Source organism: Elgaria multicarinata, chromosome 10 (assembly GCF_023053635.1).
Source record: "Elgaria multicarinata webbii isolate HBS135686 ecotype San Diego chromosome 10, rElgMul1.1.pri, whole genome shotgun sequence".
NCBI classification, from domain to species: Eukaryota; Metazoa; Chordata; class Lepidosauria; order Squamata; family Anguidae; genus Elgaria; species Elgaria multicarinata.
Window position 1 is genome coordinate 2797353 of NC_086180.1, and position 21098 is coordinate 2818450.

General features: G+C 45.1%; 1 protein-coding gene across 1 annotated transcript in view; it reads right to left on the reverse strand.

Moving 5' to 3' along the window:
- The window catches only part of SIGLEC1 (sialic acid binding Ig like lectin 1), a 69008-nt gene that overhangs the window by 32197 nt on the left and 15713 nt on the right, over positions 1–21098 (reverse strand). The window contains exons 6-12 of the mRNA XM_063135989.1: positions 20502–20801; positions 18400–18654; positions 16643–16945; positions 14608–14862; positions 4212–4514; positions 2823–3083; positions 1266–1568 (exon numbers count right to left, since the gene is read on the reverse strand). Coding sequence (XP_062992059.1) covers positions 1266–1568; positions 2823–3083; positions 4212–4514; positions 14608–14862; positions 16643–16945; positions 18400–18654; positions 20502–20801 — 1980 coding nt within the window. The remainder of the gene's footprint in view (positions 1–1265; positions 1569–2822; positions 3084–4211; positions 4515–14607; positions 14863–16642; positions 16946–18399; positions 18655–20501; positions 20802–21098) is intronic.

Consider the following 21098-nt stretch of genomic DNA (forward strand, 5'->3'; position numbering starts at 1 on the left):
GTTCGCTCGCTCCCTGGGAATCTGGCTTACTTTTCTAGCTCCTCCTTGAGCTGGGCCAGCTGCTTTTCCCTGCTTCTGCTCAGCTCCAAGTCAGCAACCAGAATCTGGAGCAATGTTACACAGCAGAAGCGCCGTGTTGATGTCACTCCATTTGAAAAAGTCATGGTAAATCCCCAACTTTTTGAATATGTAAAATCGCAGTGAAGCCCCGCAGTGGCTGTGAAGCTGTGTTTGCATTGCGTAATTGATGCAGCACAGATCCACAGCCCCTGTGGGGCTTTCCCTGCATGGAGACAACACCCCCAGATGACATTTAAGATGTTCAAAGGAGGTTTTGCTGGTCAGTCCGAAATGAACCGAATGTCACAATGAAGAACTTCAACAGCAGGCCTTCTCTCTAGTGGTACCTACTCTATGGAAAACCCTCCCTGGTGTGGGAAATGTAACGTCCTTTAAACACATCCTGAAAACACATCTTTTTACACAGGCTTTCCCTGGGTTGTAACCGCTGCTGAATTTATTTTGGTTTTACATGGTATTTTAAAACTTTAAAAACTTTATATAATGTTCGGACTTGCTGTATTTTATGTTTTTTTTTAATTGTGAACTGCCCAGAGAGCTTCGACTATTGGGAAATATAAAAATATAATAAAATAAATAAACAAATAAATAAATATGGAGGGTGCCAGGTTGATGAGTCTGGTCTAAAGACACTTTTTACTAGCCTTCATTGCCTACACCTCATTGTCCCCAATCTTTTTGGCACCAGGGACAGGTTTCATGAAAGACAATTTTTCCATGGACCGGGGAGTGTTGAGGGGATGGTTTTGGGAAGCCACGCCTGCCCTCCCGCCTCTCTCAGCCGAAGCGAAGCCAGGACACTGGGGCGAGCGGGTGGCTTCGGAACAGTGTGCCCGGAACTCGCTCTCCCAGAGCGGCTTCTGGCCAGGCACGCCATTCCAAAGCCGCCCCCACCCACCCCAGCGTGCTGGCTTCGCTTCAGCTGGGCAGGGGAGATGGCGCCCCACGCCCAGGTACACTGGGGTGAGTGTGGGTGTGGGTGGGTGAAAGCAGCTCACCTGCGCGGCCCGGTTCCTAACAGGCCATGGACCGTGACCGGTCCATGACCCTGGGTTTGGGGACCCCTGGCCTACACCATCAATACAGTGCTGGAAATTCTAGCAATGGAGACTTTTCCCAATACCCAGCATGTCAACCTTCCTTGCGTAGAAGCTCTAGAAAACTGGACCAACGCTCATACTCACTCTCTGCGGTGAACGTCATGGTGGAACTTGCATTTCCATACTTGTTCGTGGCAGAGCAGACATACTCCCCTTCATCCTCCATGACCACGCCCCAGATCTCCACGCTCAAGCTGTTGTACGTGGTAGAGACCTTCACCCGCTGATTGTGCGCATTGCCGGAGGTGATGCTGGAAGCCAGGAGCTCTCTCCCCTTGTATATGGTCAGTTGGGACTCTGGTTCACTCTCAACAGTGCAACGGATGGTGGCCACTTGCTTGGCCTGTGTCTGAAGGAAGGAGGTCATCTGAGGTTTCCGAGGCGGGTCTGTGTGGAGAAGAGAGAGACACCATGGGGGTAAATAATAGGAACGCCCCTTTCGGGTGATCAGAATTCTGATCACAGAATTCTGGGGATCACAAAGTCCAATTGTTAAGAGTCCACAGGGTGACAACAGAAGTGATCTCCCTCTCTGGATAAGAGAATACTGTTTTGTGGGACATCCCTGGGACCAAAAGGACTCCCATGCAAGAGAACATGATCTTGGCTCCTCTGTTGTCCTGTTTAGACTGTCCTGCATTGGGTGCCACCCAAAAAAACTTCCACTCTGAATTACCCTCCCATCCTCTCAATATCCAGCTTGCATTCTTTAATCTTCTGGTTCTTATGAGCATCCATCAGGATTCACAATGCAGCAATAGACAGGCAATTTTACAGGTCCTTTACTCTGCCAATGATTGGGGGTGGGGTGGGAGAAGTCCCTTAAGGTTGACTTTTCTTTTGTTGTTGTTTATTCGTTCAGTCGCTTCTGACTCTTTGTGACTTCATGGACCAGCCCACGCCAGAGCTTTCTTTCGGCCGTTGCCACCCCTGGCTCCCCCAAGGTCGAGTCTGTCACCTCCAGAATATCATCCATCCATCTTGCCCTTGGTCGGCCCCTCTTCCTTTTGCCTTCCACTTTCCCTAGCATCAGCATCTTCTCCAGGGTGTCCTGTCTTCTCATTATGTGGCGAAAGTACTTCAGTTTTTCCTTTAGTATCATTCCCTCAAGTGAGCAGTCTGGCTTTATTTCCTGGAGTATGGACTGATTTGATCTTCTTGCAGTCCAAGGCACTCTCAAGATTTTCCTCCACCGATCTTCCTTTGCTCAGCCTTCCTTATGGTCCAGCTCTCGCAGCCATAGGCTACTACGGGGAATACCATTGCTTTAACTATGTGGACCTTTGTTGTCAGTGTGGTGTCTCTGCTCTTAACTATTTTATCAAGCTTTGTCATTGTCTTCTGATTTCTTTTCTTTGCTGTGCCCTTAATCAGTGCATCCCTTTGCAGAGCCGATCAATAAAGCCCTGTCACCACCTGCTGACAGTGAGAGGAACAGCCATAGCATGTATTTCAATGAACTTTAATGCTTCCTCATCAACCCAAATTCATTCTGCAGCAAGCTTGCATTGCAATGCGTAATGGCTTTCCTGGGGGTGGGGGCTGCCCTCAGATTGGCACTGAGCCATGGCCCATTGCAACTAGATAACAAGGCGCCTACCTCTGTATACAGGAACTGCTATGAAAAAAAATAACACTTACAGTAGACAGTGAGGCTGACAGATGAGGAGACGCTTGTGCTGGTCTCATCTGGAGCGTGCGCCTTGCAGTGATAGGACCCAGTATCTCCGCTGGCGATGCGTGGGAAGGCGAGGGTGCTGCCATTGCTCTCTGGGATGCGTCTGCTGTTTTTATACCAGGAGAACGTGGAGTCATCCAGAGCACTCCCCATCACGTCACAGGTGAGGCTGGCTGTATCCCCTTCCAGCAGTGCTGGGGATGGGGTGACCAGAACACGGGCCGCTAGAATCCAAAGGAAAGTGACCAGGTTAAAAAAGTAAGAACATGTTTCAGTGTAGCAACACTGAATTTATTTATTTATTTATTACATGTTCAGTATCTCTTCTCGATCCTCCCAGAGTGCAGGACACGGAATATTGGGCTCAAGTGACAGGAAGCCAGATTCCGCCTGGACATCAGGAAAAACATCCTGACTGTTAGAGCAGTACGACAATGGAACCAGTGACCTAGGGAGGTTGTGGGCTCCCCCACACTAGAGGCCTTCAAGAGGCAGCTGGACAACTGTCTGTCAGGGATGTTTTAAGGTGGATTCCTGCACTGAACAGGGGGTTGGACTCAATGGCTTTATGACTCTATGATTCTGAGTGGAGTGGACTGAGGGATGGCATGTTTGCACTTTACAAGTACTTTCCCATTCTTATTTATTTATTTATTTATTTATTACATTTATATACTGCCCCACAGCCGAAGCTCTCTGGGCGGTTTACAACAGTTAAAAACTGTAAACATTAAAAAGTATACAAAATTTAAAAACCATCAAAAACATAAAAACAACAGTATAAAAACAACAGTATCCATTTAAAAACAACAATTCTGGAGTCATTAAAAACAAACTTAACGTTGTTAAATGCTGTTAAAATGCCTGGGAGAAGAGAAAAGTTGACAGAGAAGAATAGGAAAGTACTTGTATTTATTTTATTTATATTTATTTGTTACATTTATATACCGCCCCATAGCCGAAGCTCTCTGGGCGGTTTACAAAAGTTAAAAACAGTAAACATTAAAAAGTATACAAAATTTAAAAACATAAAAACAACAATATAAAAAAACCAGTATCCATTTAAAAACAACATTTCGGGGTGGGTGGGTTTCTGTTAAAAAACAAACTTAGCATTGTTAAATGATGCTGTAAATAATATGTTAATTAGTCATTTACTAATGATTAATATAGTAATCAGGGCTGCGTATATGCAAAACAGCTACAGAATATAAGTATTTTCTACCTACATTCAGCTCCCTAAGTATCTCAGCTTTCATTTTCCAAACTGACTCCATAAAAAGAATGTCATTACGGACATGTGAACGCACACATGTTTTAGCAGTGGTTGCACACACACACATTGCACTCACTTTGCACGTGGAAGTACAGCACTCTGGAGGAGGAGCCGTAGGCATTGGTGGCCGTGAGGTTGTAGCTGCCTTCATCCTCCGGCACAATCTCTCTCATCTCCACCCGCATGGCATTACGCGCGGCCGTGACGCTGATCCTCCGTGAGGCCACGCTGGGTTCCAAAGCGCTGGAGGCCGTGACCTCCTCCCCTTTATAGAGAACCAGTTTGGCTGGGGGATTGCTGTCCACTGAGCAACGGAAGATGGCCACCCTTCCTCGCTTGGTCTCCATGAAGACGGCCACCTGAGGGGTCCCAGGGGGGTCTGAAACCAGAACACACAGACACCTGTTGCTATCGTGTTACATCCGGTCGGTGTGTGCAAAAGGGGGACGGCTGCATTTGGTGCACATTTCAGTGTACATGGAAGCGATAGCCGTCATTATCATGTGCTTAGTGGCCTTGAGAGCTTTTCCGTGCATTATGCAGCTGTGGCGAGCATGGCCTGGCCATGGAAAATACCCTCACGAGGGGGCCACAGCCGAACCTGGCTCCGTGGGAAGTGTGTGTCGGTGATCCATGCACTCGCAAAGATGCTTTGGTCTCCACGCGTGGAGAAGAAACTCTGTTAAGCTCAGAAGTCTAGGAGGATGGGGGCAGGGATGAAAGCAAAAGATGTGTGTGGGTCAGGTGTGGGGAGAAGGGCTGGGACCAAATCACCAAAAACACCTATTGTAGTTTAAAGCCCTTCCTGCCAGGAGCGAAAGCCTATGGAGTGGTATTCCAGCCCTTTTTGGATGGGAGGAAAAACACACGAAAGCCAGGAAACAGCCCAATGATAGGTGGGGGGAGAAAGCAGTTGGGGCCATATGGGGAACCCCAGAGGGCTGGAATGGGAACCACACACACATACTCTGGTGGCTGGATTAGGTTCAACCTCCCTGCTCATAGGGGAAGGACCAGAGCTCCATGGCGGAGCATGCCTGGAGTGCTGACAGAGGCCAGGCCCAATCCCTGGCCTCTCCGCTTAAGATCGCAAGCTGAATAGGAGCCAACAGTGCAATGTGGCTGCAAGAAAGGCAAATGCTATTTGGGGCTGCATTAATAGAAGTTAATAGAAGCATTAATAGAAGCATTAATAGAAGCGAGGAGGAGCTGAGGAGCCTTATGACGAGGGTGAAAGAAGAAAGTGCAAAAGCTGGGTTGCAGTTAAACCTAAAAACAAACAAACAAACAAAAAAAACCCCCAAGATTATGGCAACTGGAGGCAGTGACAGACTTTGTATTTCTGGGCGCAAAGATTACTGCAGACACTGACTGCAGCCAGGAAATCAGAAGACGTTTACTTCCTGGGAGGAGAGCAATGACAAATCTTGATAAAACAGTTAAGAGCAGAGACATCGGGGGGGCGGAGCTTGGCAGCCTGAGCGATGGCGGGTCTCTTCTGAGGCTCTGAGCGGCGTTTGCCGGAAAAAGCAATTATCTCTCTTCTAATGGACATAAATCTTTGAGTAAACGACAGAAAATGATTATAAAAGCTACAGGAGCTGGAAAAGTGGAGAGATTTGAAGGAAGGAGGTGAGATGAACGATGTTTAATGCAATGTCTGTGTAAACGGCAGCAGTACCAAAAGCGAAAGTAAAGTAAAATGCTGACTCTGACGCAGTTTAAAAAGAAGGAATTTACGCTTGCCGGACAGTGATTTGTGTTATAACCTTTCATCCTTATCTCACATGGGAAAGATTGAAATGCTGGCTTTGTAAGGTGGAAGTGGTTGGTTGGATTTATTGGCGTGGCGAGAAGGGGGGTGAAGAGGTGAAGAAACTGTATTCGGCATTCGTTGAGGGAGATGTGGGAAGCTGAGTGACTATGAATGATTAAATCTGATCCCCTCTAGTGAATGCTGTTGTGAACTGGATATTCCCCCCCTCCTCGTGAAGAAGGAAGTCTGTTTGCTACATAATAGAGAAGCCAGCATGAGTTGCTAAGGAAGTGAGCTACTCTAAGATTTATGCCCTACTCAGAAGGGTCCCATGCCAAACGTTAAAAGGAAGATCAAAAGTTGGGAAAAGCTTAATATACAAAAAAAGAAACCTTCAAATCATAATTTGGCTCACCTCTCCTTCCTGGAAAGTACAGCCCCTGGAGTTGAGCAGGAAGAGGAAGATATAGACCCAGTCTCTTTGGACACAATACCAAATAAAGAAAAAAACATGGCTGAAGGGGGAAAAGAAAGTGGTAGTAACCCTCCCTCTTTAATGGAAATCAAGGCCATTATAGCAGAAAATAACATTATTATTTTTTAAAAAATGGATCAGCATATGAGTGAATTCAGACAACAAATGCGTGTTATCGCGGATAAAACGGCGGAAAATTCGGATAAGATCAAAGAGATAGAGGCTAAAGCGGATCTGGACCAGAAGAAACAAGAGGCTTTTGAAAAATCAACTAATATACAATTTAAAGAATGGGAATTGCGTTTGATTGCCTTGGAAGATCAATCTCGTAGATCTTCGCTTCGAATAAAGCAGCTGAAGGAGACGCAAGGAGAAGATCTTAGAGAAATTATCGTGAACTGGTTCAAGGAGCTGATGCCTGACATACCAATAGATGGATCGGATCTGAACCGAGTCCACCGTGTGGGGGGGCAAAACTACAAAGGGACTAGAGACATATTGGTGAAATTTGGTAACTATTACAAAAAAGAGCAAATTATGAAAGAATTGAGATCTAAGGTTCAGATACAGTATAAAGGCAAAGCAGTGCAAATTTACAATGATCTCTCTCAACACACATTAAATTGGAGACGTAGTCTTAAACCAATAACGGAAACATTAATGAAGAATAAAATTCCTTATGCATGGGGTTACCCGGTTTTTTTAAGATTTACATATGGGAGGAGGGAACACAGAGTAACCTCATTGGATCAAGGTAAAGAATTGCTGAAGAGGCTGGGTCTGGATGGGGAAGCAAATGGGGCTGGAGTGGGTGGGGGAGGGAATGAGGCTGGGACATCTGGAGAGTAAGAGAATTGTTAATTATGTTTGGAGATAATTGCAAATAGAAATGCTAATATAGAAACCTGCCGGCCAGGCGCAGCACTGCCTCCCCCCCCTTTAAAGTAGATGGCTGGAGTACTAGACTCACGGGGATATGGGGGGGGACTAGAGTGGGGGGGTGGGGAGGGGGGAAGGTAGGGGAGGAGGGATTGGGGTAGGAGGGTGGGGGTTTTATGTATGGAGTTTTTGTTTTTATGTAAGCAAGTTTGAATTGCTGAGCACAAGGGATCGGAAGAGACTTCAAAAGGGTGATTATGGATAAAAAGATAAAGGTATCAACACTCAATGTTAAAGGTTTGGGGGCAGTCGTGAAAAGGAAGAGAATAGAACAAATGTTTAATAAAGAGGGATCAGATATTATAATGGTCCAAGAGACACACCAAGGCTCCGAGAATTCGAATATGATAAAATTAAAGTGGTTAGCCTATTATGAAAAGTCATTAGGGACATCAAAAAAAAATGGAGTGGCCACTTTGATTTCAAAAAAAAGTGGGTTTATATTAGAAGAAGTAAAAAAGGATGATAAGGGTAGATATCTTATGTTAAAAGGTAAAATTGAGGGAAAGGTCTATACTTTGATTAATGTTTATGCCCCAAATGAGAGGCATAGAGAGTTTTTTATAAAGTTGTTTAAAGAAATAGAAGAATTTAAGGAGGGGTATGCTATATTAGCTGGGGATTTTAATATGGTTATGGATAATAAATGGGACAGGTCAAATCCCACTAATGCTGAAAAGAGGAACAATATGACTATATTGAATAAATTAGTAAAAGAAAATGATTATTTAGATTCGTGGCGTTTACTTAACGGGAATAGGCCTGGATTTTCATACTTTTCCCCAGTTCATCATACATACTCCAGGATAGATTATATATTTGTTTCAAAAGATTTTGCAACGAGGATTTGTAAAATGAAAATGGGGGTAATAAAAGTAACTGATCATGCCTTGTTAAGTTTAGAATTTACAGTTAAGAAAGATTATAAAGAGGCATATAGATGGAAGCTGAACACAAAGATATTGAAATACAATAAAATAGTAGATAAAATTCGGAAGGAACTGTCGGAGTCATGGGAAATTAATGAAAAAGGAGGAACAGCTGGGTCAGTCATTTGGGACACCATGAAGGCTGTAGCAAGAGGAATCTGTATTAGAGAAACATGTAGTTTAAAAAGACAACAACGTGCAGAACAGGAAAAGTTAGAGATAGAAATTAAAAACTTGGAGGAAAGATATTGGCGAGTTAAAGATAAATATAAATTGGTGGAAATACAAGCTAAGAAGAAACAATTAGAAAACTTAAATATAGAAGAGATTCAAAAGAATTTAATGTATATGAAAAGGGAATATTTTGAAAACAGTGATAAGAACTCGAGGTTGCTTGCCAAGCTCACACAAAAAGAAAAAGGGAGGAATGGGATAGAAACGTTGAAAGATAGCCGAGGGAATTATTGTCATGCAATGAAAGCTAAAATAAAAAATTTTCAGGAATTTTATCAGGAATTGTACAAGGGTAAAGAAATTCAACAAGAAAAGGTGGAGGAGTATATTGGAAGGTTTATAAAGAAGGAAATAAAATTAGAATATAAGGAGTTAATGGAGTCAGTAATAACTCAAAGAGAAGTTGAAGAGGTTATTGATAAGTTAAAAGTTGGTAAATCACCAGGAGCAGATGGTTTGGGTCCAGAATATTATAAGGTCTTCAAAGATTGTTTAGTTCCAAAATTAATGGAACTTTATAATAGGATATTATCAGGAGAGAAGATACCTGAATCATGGGAACATTCAGTGATAATTCTGATCCCAAAACCAGATAAAGATTTGACTAATCCCGATTCTTATAGACCTATTTCTTTAATAAATCAGGATGCTAAAATTTTTACATCTATTATGGCCAAACGACTAAATAAATTTTTGGCAGAATACATAGGAGCAGATCAATGTGGGTTTGTGGTAGGAAGGCATATGCATAATTTAGTGGGTAGAGTTTTAAATGTAATAAATGTAATAAAAAAAGCAAATATTAAGGCAGGTATTATGGCATTGGATATTTTTAAAGCTTTTGATTGTGTGAGCTGGCAGGCACTAAAGAGTATTATAGATAAATTGGGATTTGGAAATAAATTTAAAAATGTAATAGAACAGCTATATTCCCAAAATACGGCGGTAGTGGTGGTAAATGACGGACTTACTGAAAAGATACGACTAGCCAGAGGAACAAGACAAGGATGTCCGCTCTCGCCGGTCCTGTTTGTAATGGTTATGGAAGTTTTGGCGAAGGCACTAAGGGAGGATGAAGAGTTAGAAGGAATTGGAGAGGTAAGGGAAATAAAGTTAAACATGTTTGCGGATGATACTTTATTGACCATTAAGAATCCATTAAGAAAATTAGAAAGAATTAAATATCAGTTGAGGGAATTTGAGGAAATTACAGGGTTAAAAATAAATTGGTCTAAATCAGAGATGATGTTGTTTAACTATACCAAGAAGGAAGAAAAGGATTGGGAATTTAAGGGAATGGAATTGAAAGTTAAGAACGAGATTAAATATTTGGGAATTAAAATTACAAAAAATCTAGAGAATTTAGAAAGGGAAAATTTAACGAGGTTAAAGAAGGAGGTACTAGAGAAATTGGAGAAATATAAAAGATTAAATTTATCTTGGTTTGGGAGAATAGCTTTGATAAAAATGAAGATATTAGCTAAAATTAATTTTGTATTTAGGATGTTACCTATAAAAATATCAGAAACCGAGATAAAAAGTTGGCAAAATATTATTAATAAATATTGTAATGGAGAAAAGAGAGCAAGAGTGAATAAAAATAATTGGTACCTAAGCCAAAAAAAGGGGGGAATGGGTCTCCCAAACATAAAATTATACTACGTAGCAAATAGATTAAGACATGTTGTAGAAGCAATTATGGGAGTAGGAGATTTATATTGGATGGAAGAAAAAACCATAAGTAAGGTAGAGATGAATTTGGAGAATGTTTTTTTTAAAGACGGAGGAAGAAAGTGGGTTGGAAGTATAGATAATCCACTCCTGAGGACTCAATGGGAAATTTGGAGTAAATTTAAAGGGAAGCTGCTTCCGAGCAACTCTCCCTTAGCACCGATAATAATGTTAAAGAATTTCCCAGAGGATCTAAAGGGTAGATTATGTAAAATATTAAAAGAGAAAAATAAAATAAAATTAAAGGATTGGGTAAGAGATATTAAAACAAGAGAGGATATGGAAAATTTGTTAAAGGAGAAGAAGCTATCTTGGCTAGAATATGGTCAATTAGAACAATGGAATAAAAAGTGGATTAAAGATAATAGAATGTGCAGAAAGATGACGAGGTTTGAAGAATTAGTAGTAAGTAAGGAGAAAGGAAAAGGAGGTAGTATAGTTTCAAAAGGATTAATGAGTGAAATATATAAAATATTGTTAGAGAAGGAGTTTAGAGAGAATACAGAGAAAACGGTTTGGGAATCAGATTTGAAGATACAAATAGGGCGACAGAGCTGGGAGGGACTATGGAAACAAAGAGTGTTGAGAAGTTTATCAGTAAGAATAAAGGAGAATTATTTTAAAATTTTATGGAGGTGGTACCTAACCCCGGTTAGATTGAATAAGATAAGTGATCAACATTCAGCAAATTGTTGGAGAGGTTGTGGGGAAAAAGGAACGTATTTACATATGTGGTGGCAATGCAAATATGTACAAAGATTATGGAAGATGGTGTTTTCAGAAATTGAAGAAATAGTGGGAATGAAAATAGAACAAACACCAAAAATAGCATTGCTGTCACTATTTGAAGATATAAAGTGTGGAAAAGGAACTATAGAGCTGATATCGAGTTTGTTGGTTGCAGCACGACTGATGGTAGCTAGGAACTGGAAGATTCAAGGGGAATATTCTATTGAGGAATGGTACAAAGAAGTATGGGACATAGCCATTAATGATAAACTGACATGTAATATTAAGTGGAGAAAAGGCGTAACTAAAATAAATGAGTTCGAAGGAATCTGGAAACAGTTCCTAGTGTTTGTGTTTACTAAGGGAAGTGGGAAACCACCAGCAGAAGAAACGATTAGATTTTGGACTCAAGAATGATCCCGAGGTGGGGGGTGCACTTTTATGTTAAGAACGAAGATGTTGTAGTATGATAAGGTATATGTAATAGTTTTTGATATTTGTACTCAACAATTATTCAATATGTATGCAGCAGATATTTGATGTGTGTTTTTTCTTATATTGTTTGTTTCAGTTATATTTTGGTAATGTTTATCTATGTTTATATAGTGTTGAAAATGAATAAAAATTATTAAAAAAAAAAAAAAGAGCAGAGACATCACACTGACAACAAAGGTCCGCATAGTTAAAGCAATGGTATTCCCCGTAGTAACCTATGGCTGCGAGAGCTGGACCATAAGGAAGGCTGAGCGAAGGAAGATAGATGCTTTTGAACTGTGGTGTTGGAGGAAAATTCTGAGAGCGCCTTGGACTGCAAGAAGATCAAACCAGTCCCTACTCCAGGAAATAAAGCCAGACTGCTCACTTGAGGGAATGGTATTCGAGGCAAAACTGAAGTACTTTGGCCACATAATGAGAAGACAGGATACCCTGGAGAAGAGGCTGATGCTAGGGAAAGTGGAAGGCAAAAGGAAGAGGGGCCGACCAAGGGCAAGATGGATGGATGATATTCTGGAGGTGATGGACTCGACCTTGGGGGAGCTAGGGGTGGCAACGGCCAACAGAAAGCTCTGGCGTGGGCTGGGCCATGAAGTCACGAAGAGTCGGAAGCGACTGAACAAATAAACAACAACAACAATAGAAGTATAGCTTCCAAATCGTGTGAGGTCCTGGTTCTTCTCTATTCGGCCCTGGTTAGGCCTCATCTAGAGTATTGCGTCCAGTTCTGGGCTCCACAATTCAAGAAGGACGCAGATAAGCTGGAGCGGGTTCTAATAATAATAATAAACCAGGACGATCAGGGGTCTGGAAACGAAGCCCTATGAAGAGAGGCTGAAAGAACTGGGCATGTTTAGCCTGGAGAAGAGAAGATTGAGGGGAGACGTGATAGCACTCTTCAAATACTTGAAAGGTTGTCACACAGAGGAGGGCCAGGATCTTTTCTCGATCCTCCCAGAGTGCAGGACACGGAATAATGGGCTCAAGTTACAGGAAGTCAGATTCTGGCTGGACATCAGGAAAAACTTCCTGACAGAGTGGTACGACAATGGAATCAGTTGCCTGGTGAGGTGGTGGGCTCTCCCACACTAGAGGCCTTCAAGAGGCAGCTGGACAACCATCTGTCAGGGATGCTTTAGGGTGGATTCCTGCATTGAGCAGGGGATTGGACTCGATGGCCTTGTAGGCCCCTTCCAACTCTGCTATTCTATGATTCTATGAAAAGGTTCAGGGAGCAGGTGAGGATCTCCTAGTTCGTGCCTGAAATCCGAGGGAGCCCACAGCCCACTGATTATCAGGCAGTTCTCTCTACAGCCCAAGAGCAAAAGGTTTTGGGAAAGAGACCCCCCGACCCCTCCTCTACACAAACCACTGGGCTCCTCCTCCTCCTGGTTGCCAGTGCCCCCTTTCTAGCCAGCTACCAAGCCTGGTGCCCCACCTCCCCACCCCAGTGATGAAGCAGCATCCCAAGGATGAACTGAGGCCACAAGGAAGCCTGGGCAGGAAGGCCTTTTGCACTGCGAGTGTCACATGCTGGCCACTCTGGGGACGGGCAAGCTTACCCAGGTATGTGTCAGCGGTTGGTTTCAGAGGCTCTGGTTGTCCTCCTGCAGATGCCCAATCATGCCAAACCCTGGCACCTGGGCTGGGGAGAAGGGCGCTTGCGTCAACAGAGCATAGGGAGGTGAGGCACAGCAGCGGAGAGTACAGAGAAAGAGATCTAATGCCCCTCATTTCCACGTCACTTTGGGACAAAGGTGGGAGCCCTCCCCCACCTCCACTTCCTAACTGGGCACCTGTCAGGTTTAGTTGAGCTCGGTGCTGGGCCTTTGCTCTGCAGCATTCTAGGACTGAATTCTTGACGTATATCTAGGGCACACCCCATTGAAATGAGTGGGATTGCTCAGAAGAACTTCCCTGCCAATTGTGCCCTGAGTTATTTTAGGGATGGTTATGCTATAGCACAGCCTTGTGTGGCGCAGAGTGGTAAGTGGCAGTTACTGTGGCCGAAACTCTCCCCATGGCCTGAGTTCGATCCCAGCGGAAGCTGGTTCTCAGGCAGACGGCTCAGGTCGACTCAGTCTTCCATCCTCCCAAGGTCGGTAAAATGAGTACCCAGCTAGCTGGGGGAAAGGTAACTGCGACTGGGGAAGGCCATGGCAAACCACCCCGCTACAAAGTCTGCCAAGAAAACATCAGCGAAAGCAGGCGTCCCTCTAGGAGTCCGCAATGACTCAAGTGCTTGCACGAGAGGTTCCTTTCCTTTTCCTATGCTATAGCAGCTTTCCCCAGCCCTCCAGATGTGTTGGATTGCAACTCCCATCAGTCCTAATGGCCGTGCCAGCTGGGGACAATGGGAGTTGCAGCCCAACACCTCAGGAGACCAACACATCAGGGTGGGGGAGGCTGTCCTGCAGCGTGACTGGAACCTCCTGGTTACAGAGGAGCGCTGAATTTTGCCCTGTGACGACCACCTGCACGGCGGACTATCATTTCTGCTTGCTATGTTTCGAGCAAGTCCATGTAATTTCATTTTACCTTTTGCTCTGTGAACCACCCAGCGAGCTTCAGCTATTGGGCCGTATAGAAATATAATAAATAAATAAAATAAATGACTATCCATTTATAGAAGCAATTCAAAACAAAACAAAAGAACAGTCTAGTTTGAAAGCATCATAGAATCATAGAATCATCAGAGATGGAAGGGGCCTACAAGGCCATCGAGTCCAACCCCCTGCTCAAGGCAGGAATCCACCCTAAAGCATCCCTGACAGATGGCTGTCCAGCTGCCTCTTGAAGGCCTCTAGTGTGGGAGAGCCCACAACCTCCCTAGGTCACTGGTTTCATTGTCGTACTGCTCAAACAGTCAGGCAGTTCTTCCTGATGTCCAGCTGGAATCTGGCTTCCTTTAACTTGAGATTCCAGCTGGACATCAGGAAAAACGTCCTAACTGTTAGAGCAGTACGACAATGGAGCCAGTTACCTAGGGAGGTGGTGGGCTCTCCCACCCTAGAGGCCTTCCAGAGGCAGCTGGACAGCCATCTGTCAGGGATGCTTTGAGGTGGATCCCTGCATTGAGCAGGGGGTTGGACTGGATGGCCTTGTAGGCCCCTTCCAACTCTGCTATTCTATGATTCTAGGATGCTTTCAAATGAATGAGATGGAAATGTCCTGGGGCTCTTACACAGCACAGACAGGGCGACAGAGCTGGAGCTTTTGCTGGCCCTCTGGGTCTCCACTCGGCAGGAATACAGCCCGGCGTCTCCACGTTCCGCTCGCCGGAGCTCCAGGGAGTCCCCAAAGGCCTCGGGGAGAAGCAAGCCATCCTTGTACCAGGTGTAGTTGGCCAGGGTTGAGGAATTGCTGCTCATCGCACAGGACAGATGGAGCGCCTCGCCTTCACGCACCTCTGGAGACGGCTTAACGGTTATTTTTGCAGCTGAAGGAAGGACGTGGGGAGGGGGAGGGGAAAGAAACACGGAAAGGCTGGTCAAAGGAGAAGGGAAAAGATGGCAGGACGAAGAAGGTCTAACCCAGGTCTGGGGGCCTGATTCGGTTTTGGAGACGCTTTGGGGGCCTGCATTCCAGGGGTAGAAGCAGCTGAAGGCAAAAGGGGTAGGGTAAAAATACCCCAAACACCAGTCTGTTTTGGTCTGAAAGCTCTTACCACCAGTAGTAAAGCCTTAGGAGAGGCATTCCTAGGGTGACCCTATGGAAAGGAGGACTGGACACCTGTATCTTTTGCAGTTGTAGAGAAAAGGTGATTTCAACAGGTGTCATTTTTATGGATGCAGCACCTGGTGAAATTCCCCCTTCATCACAACCGTTAAATCTGCAGGAGCCCTGCCTTCTTTTGTATCTGGTTACTCTAGTATAGCTCCTGCAGCTTTAACGGTTGTGATGAAGAGAGGATTTCACCAGGTGCTGCATGCATAAAAATGACACCTGATGAAATCAATAATAATAATAATAATAATAAATTTATTTCTTACCTGCCTCTCCATTTTGATCGAGGCGGGGAACAACAATAAACGATAAAATACATAAAACTGAATTAAAATATAATATACATTGTTAAAAACATCCTAAAAAACATCCTAAAAACATTCTAAAAACATCTTAAAATTCCACTGGATAGGCCTGCTGGAAGAAATCAGACTTTATAGCTTTTTTATAATCTGGAAGACTGTTAAGTTGACGAATCTCTCCTGGCAGGTCATTCCATAATCTGGGAGCAGCAGAAGAAACGGTCCTCTGGGTAATAGTTGTCAGCCTTGTTTTTGTTGACTGAAGTAGATTCTTCCCAGAGGACCTGAGTGTGCGGGGCAGATTGTATGGGGGAAGGCGATCCTGCAGGAAGCCTGGACCCAAACCATGTAGGGCTTTAAAGGTGATAACCAACACTTTATACTTCGCCCGGAAACTAATTGGCAGCCAGCGAAGAGATTTTAAAACTGGTGTAAAATGGTCACTCTTAGGTGTACCAGTGACCAGCCTGGCTGCCATATTTTGGACTAGTTGATGTTTCTGGACTAGGCACAAAGGTAGTCCTATGTAGAGCGCATTGCAGAAGTCGAGCCTCGAAGTTACCAGCGTGTGCACGGCCGTCTTTAGGTCTTCTAACTCTAGGAAGGGGCGCAGCTGGCGTATCAGCCGAAGCTGATAGTAGGCACTCCATTCCCTTTTCTATACAACTGTTAAAGATACAGAAGCCCTGTCCTCCTTTCCATGTGGTCACCCTAGGCATTCCAAACTTTTAGGGTGGGGCAAAACTGTGCAAAAGCCAGGAATCAGCAATGGTTGTGGGAAAGGGGTGGGACCAGGGGAAGGATGTGTGACGATCTGGCGAATGCCGGAGGGCTAGATTGAGACCCCCAATTCGGCCTGCAGGCCTGAGGTTCAATACCTCTGTGTTGTACTCACCTAAAGCTCCTCCACTGAGATATATCAGCCCTTCACATGCCTGCTAAACATGCACATGGGGGTGGTGAGGGTGGCAGGGGGACGGGGGCTAGCCTGCATAGCCCTCCTCCTCAGCTGTTTTTTCAACACATGGGGGGGAGAATTCAGCCCCCACTGTGGTCACATCCTGATGGGTGTGCTTCTATTGGATATTATCTTATTTATTGATCCACCCATTCATATCCCCGTTGGGACCAATTTTCAGTTCAGAATTCTCAACAACAACACACGTGTAACTGCTCCTCTGGGAGACTTACTTTCAGCAGTGAAATCCATGGAGGCTGTTGAGTGTCCATAGCGGTTTTGAGCAGAACACATGTAAGGCCCTTCATCCTCCATCATCACGTCTCTGATGGTCACCTTCAGCACATTGTACGATGGGGTCACGGTCACCCTCGGGTCAGCCGCCGAGCAGGCACTGCTGGTGGAGCCGATGAGTGTGTCGCCCTTGTGTAAAGCCATCTCAGATGGTGGGTCACTGTCAACGGTACACTGGATGATGCCCAGATGGCCTCCTTGCGTCTGTAGCAAAGAGGTCATGACAGGCAGCCGCGGAGAATCTATGGGGTGAAAAATGAGAGATAGTGGTGCATCAGACACAGGAAAAGTGTTTCTAGACAGCTACCACCCAGGGCTCCAACCCCACCCTCACTGACCACAGAAATAGAGCCCAGCTGATGAAATGTTAAATCGGTAAATCGCTAGGCAACAAAGTCTAGTGAGGGAGGGAAGGAGCCCACGTCCATCCCAATGTTACAACCAATAAATTGGAGGAGGAAGGAGAAGGGGCGGGGCAGGGTGTGGTGAAGTGGAAGAGCAAACAAGTGAAAGGGAGGATTCATCGGTATAGTGCGGTACCACAAACCCACATGAAAGGGGCCATTAGCTTGACGCGCTAATGAAATGGAGCTAGAAATCACGGAGGCAAACCAGGGGGAAAAAGTAGGTGTGATGGAGCACTTTTCTGACTTTTTCTCCTTAATGGATTTTCTGTGGTCAGAAAGGCAGAAGAAGCAGTGGGAAAATACAGGAGGGTTCCAAGTGGAAGAAGGTGTCTCTTGACCCCAGGCCCACCAGTAAAATTCCCTGAACGAGGCAGGGCGATTGCAGAATAAAAGCCGCCTCGACTCAAAGTTGGACACTGACTTTCCTGATCATACAGAAGTCACAGAAAATGTGAAAACAAAACACAGGGAAGGGATGTCAATCAAGGCCTTCATGGGGATCAGCAAACGGCTTCTGTTACGGGAGAGAACTGACATGGCAGACCTGTTCTTTATTTTGTTCAGTTTCCCCGTATACCCGGCGATGTTTTAAAAAGAAAGACCACGGACCATTTGTGATTCGGTTTGCACAAAATGGCCAACTAGAGATGTGAAGGCCCAGAAAAGAAAAAAAAAAAAAAACAGAAAAATTAGGGGGTGGGGAACCATACACTCCCCCTCCACCATTTTTTGGGTTTTTTTTTTTCCTTCTCGCTCCCCCGCCCCCCTCTTTTTCCTGGTGCTCTGCAGAGGAGAGCACCCGCCTGCAGCCACCTGCCATCTTTATATCCTGAGAAGATCTCTGAGCCCCAGAAGCATTCTTGGGAAATGAGGGTGGCAGCAGTGGTTACTTTTGTTTTAGAAGAAGAAGTGGGAGGGAGTCGGGCAGTTTGGTGAGTGGTACCAGGGTCTGTGGACATCACAGTGCCCACCCCACCCTGTCATCTACAATTCCTAGGGAGGTTGTGGGCTCTCCCACGCTAGAGGCCTTCAAGAGGCAGCTGGGTAACCATCTGTCAGGGATGCTTTAGGGTGGATTCCTGCATTGAGCAGGGGGTTGGACTCGATGGCCTTGTAGGCCCCTTCCAACTCTGCTATTCTATGCTTCTATGAAATGCATTTTTATTTGCTGAGTCTATAGTGGAGGAGGGATCCCCACCCATCACTCCCATGTGCAAGACCTACACACTGCACCCTCTCCCCCCACTCCAGACCACACTGGCTCCTGGATGGAAGCAAAGTCCACTCACACAAGACACGCAGAGTCACGGCAGGCGCTGTGTTACTGCCTTTCTTGCTCCGGGCCACGCAGTGGAACGTTCCGGCATCGCTGCTGGCCACCGCTGGGAAAACCAGGGAGTTCTCCTTTCCCTCTTGTAGCCACTTGGCATTCTTGTACCATGTGTAAGTGATCTCTTCTTCTGGCCCCAAGGTGGCCAGGCAAGCCAGAGTGACTTCCTCACCTTCAGCTAATTCGTTGGAAGGGCGGACCACCACTCTAGCAGCTGGGAGAAGGATGGAAAAGTACGAGAAAGCAGAGAACGTGGATTAATTGCCTGAGCAAGGAATGGGATTAGCCCAGAGGTGGGCAACTTGTGCCTCTCCAGATGTTTTGACCTACAATTCCCAGCATCCCTCATCAGTGTGTGTGTACACACATGTGTGTGCTACCTGTTTACATGTTTATGGGTCAACGGTTTTACTTTATGTTCACTATTGCATTTTTAAGGTTTTTAGGGCCATGAACCTGTGCATGTTTAGACATTAAAGTCCCACAACAGCCAGCCTCCCCCAGCCACATGCGTAGGATTGGGCCCTTCATCTCTGCAAGCCACCTAGTGATCTTTGGCTATTGGGCCGTACAGAAAAGTAATAAATGAAAAGAAAATGAACGGATTAGCCAAATAAGGCCAGAATCACGAGTGAACTTTTGGTTGCCTAACGTGGCGTTACGTCACTGGTCCGTCCAGCCCAGCGCCAGCTATTCAGGCTGCCTGCAGCTCTACAGGCCAAGTTCTTTCTCGGCCCTGTTGCTGAGATGCTTTGAGCTGCAGATGCTGGCAGGGACAGAACCTGGGTCCTTGGGATGCAAAGCGGCTTCTCAACCGCTGTAGCCAGTTGAGGGTCCTCTCCTGCGTTACCTGGAGTGGAGCCTGGCAACCTTTTAAGCCCTTTCCCTTGTGCCCAGGTCACAAATGGCTTGAGTGCCAGAGACAAATCGTTGTCAAAGGCTTAGAATCATAGAAGCATAGAATAGTAGAGTTGGAAGGGGCCTACAAGGCCATCGAGTCCAACCCCCTGCTCAATGCAGGAATCCACCCTAAAGCATCCCTGACAGATGGTCGTCCAGCAGCCTCTCGAATGACTCTAGGGTGGCAGAGCCCACAACCTCCCTAGGTCACTGGTTCCATTGTCGTACTGCTCTAACAGTCAGGAAGTTTTTCCTGATGTCCAGCCGGAATTTGGCTTCCTTTAACTTGAGCCCGTTATTCCATGTCCTGCACTCTACTTGTCAGCCTTACACTGCTTGGGACCACAATACCTGACGGAACTCCTCTTCCTACGTGAACCTTACCTGTACACTGCACTCAACATCTAAGGCCCTCCTCCAAGTGCCTACTCCAAGGGAGTCTTGGATGATGGAAAAAATGAAGAGGGCCTTTTCTGTGGTGGCCCCCCAATTATGGAACGATCTCCCCGATGAGAACAGCCTGGCATCAACATTGTTATCTTTTCGGAGCCAGGTTAAGACTTTCCTTTTCTCAGGCATTCAACAGCATATGCTGCGTTTTAACTGAGTCCAATAGCTTTGGTCTGGCTGAGTGTTTAACAGTTGTTTTAAATGTTAACTTTTTTTTTTATCTTTTTAAATTTTGTATACTGAGTTTTAATGTTCATTCTTTTTAATCCAAACTTTTTAATCTTTGTAAACCTCCCAGAGAGCTTTCGCTATGGGGCGGTATATAAATTATTATTATTATTATTATTATTATTATTATTATTATTATTATTATTTCTTAACTGTCTCTCCATCCTGATCGAGGCAGTGAACAACAATAAGTGTAAAATACATAAAATATTGATTAAAAACATAGTATACATTGTTAAAACTTCCTAAAAAACATCCTAAAAGCATCCTAAAATTCCACTGCATAGGCCTGCCAGAAGAAATCAGTCTTTATAGCTTTCTTAAATAACTGTAATAAATAAATAAATAAATAAATAATTTCTATAAAGCTCCTTGCTCAGTAGCATCACCTTCCCCCCTCTAACCTTGCACCTGGTTTTAAGGCACCCCCAAAACCTTGCTAGTCCAAAGGAGTACTGTGCATTTACAAAACATCCAACTTACTTTGGGCGCCAAACAAGTGTGTGGTGGTGGCATCCCCGTACGTGTTAGTTGCCGTGCATTCGTATTCACCCTCATCTTCCGGGATTACCTTCTTGATCTCCAGCTTCAAAGAGTTACGGGTGGTGGTGATACTGATCCGTTGGTTGGGAACTGAGTGTGAACTGGTGGTCGCAATGAGCTGCTTGCCCCGGTAAAGGCTCAGGGTGGACTGGGGGTTGCTGTCAACCGTGCAGTAAACGATGGCCAACCGTCCTTCCTGCGTCTCCTGGAACAAGGTGAGTGAGGGTGCCCTTGGAGGATCTGCGCAAGACAAAGAGGGTCATGGCGTGCATATCTTAGGACAGCCTTCCCCTCCTGATGTGTTGGACTACAACTCCCATCATCTCTGGCCCGTGAGGCTGGCCATTGGCCATGCTGGCTGAGAATGATGGAAGCTGTAGTCCAACATGTCAGGTATTTGATTTGAAAGTGTTCATATCCAAGTGGAGGTTTTTCTGGAACTGAAGAACAAAGTGAATAATTTCTGAGATAGCCATCTCGAGGTCTTTGAGAGCGGCCAGGATGTGCAGCTGGAGGGCTCTCTGACCAAGGCCGTTT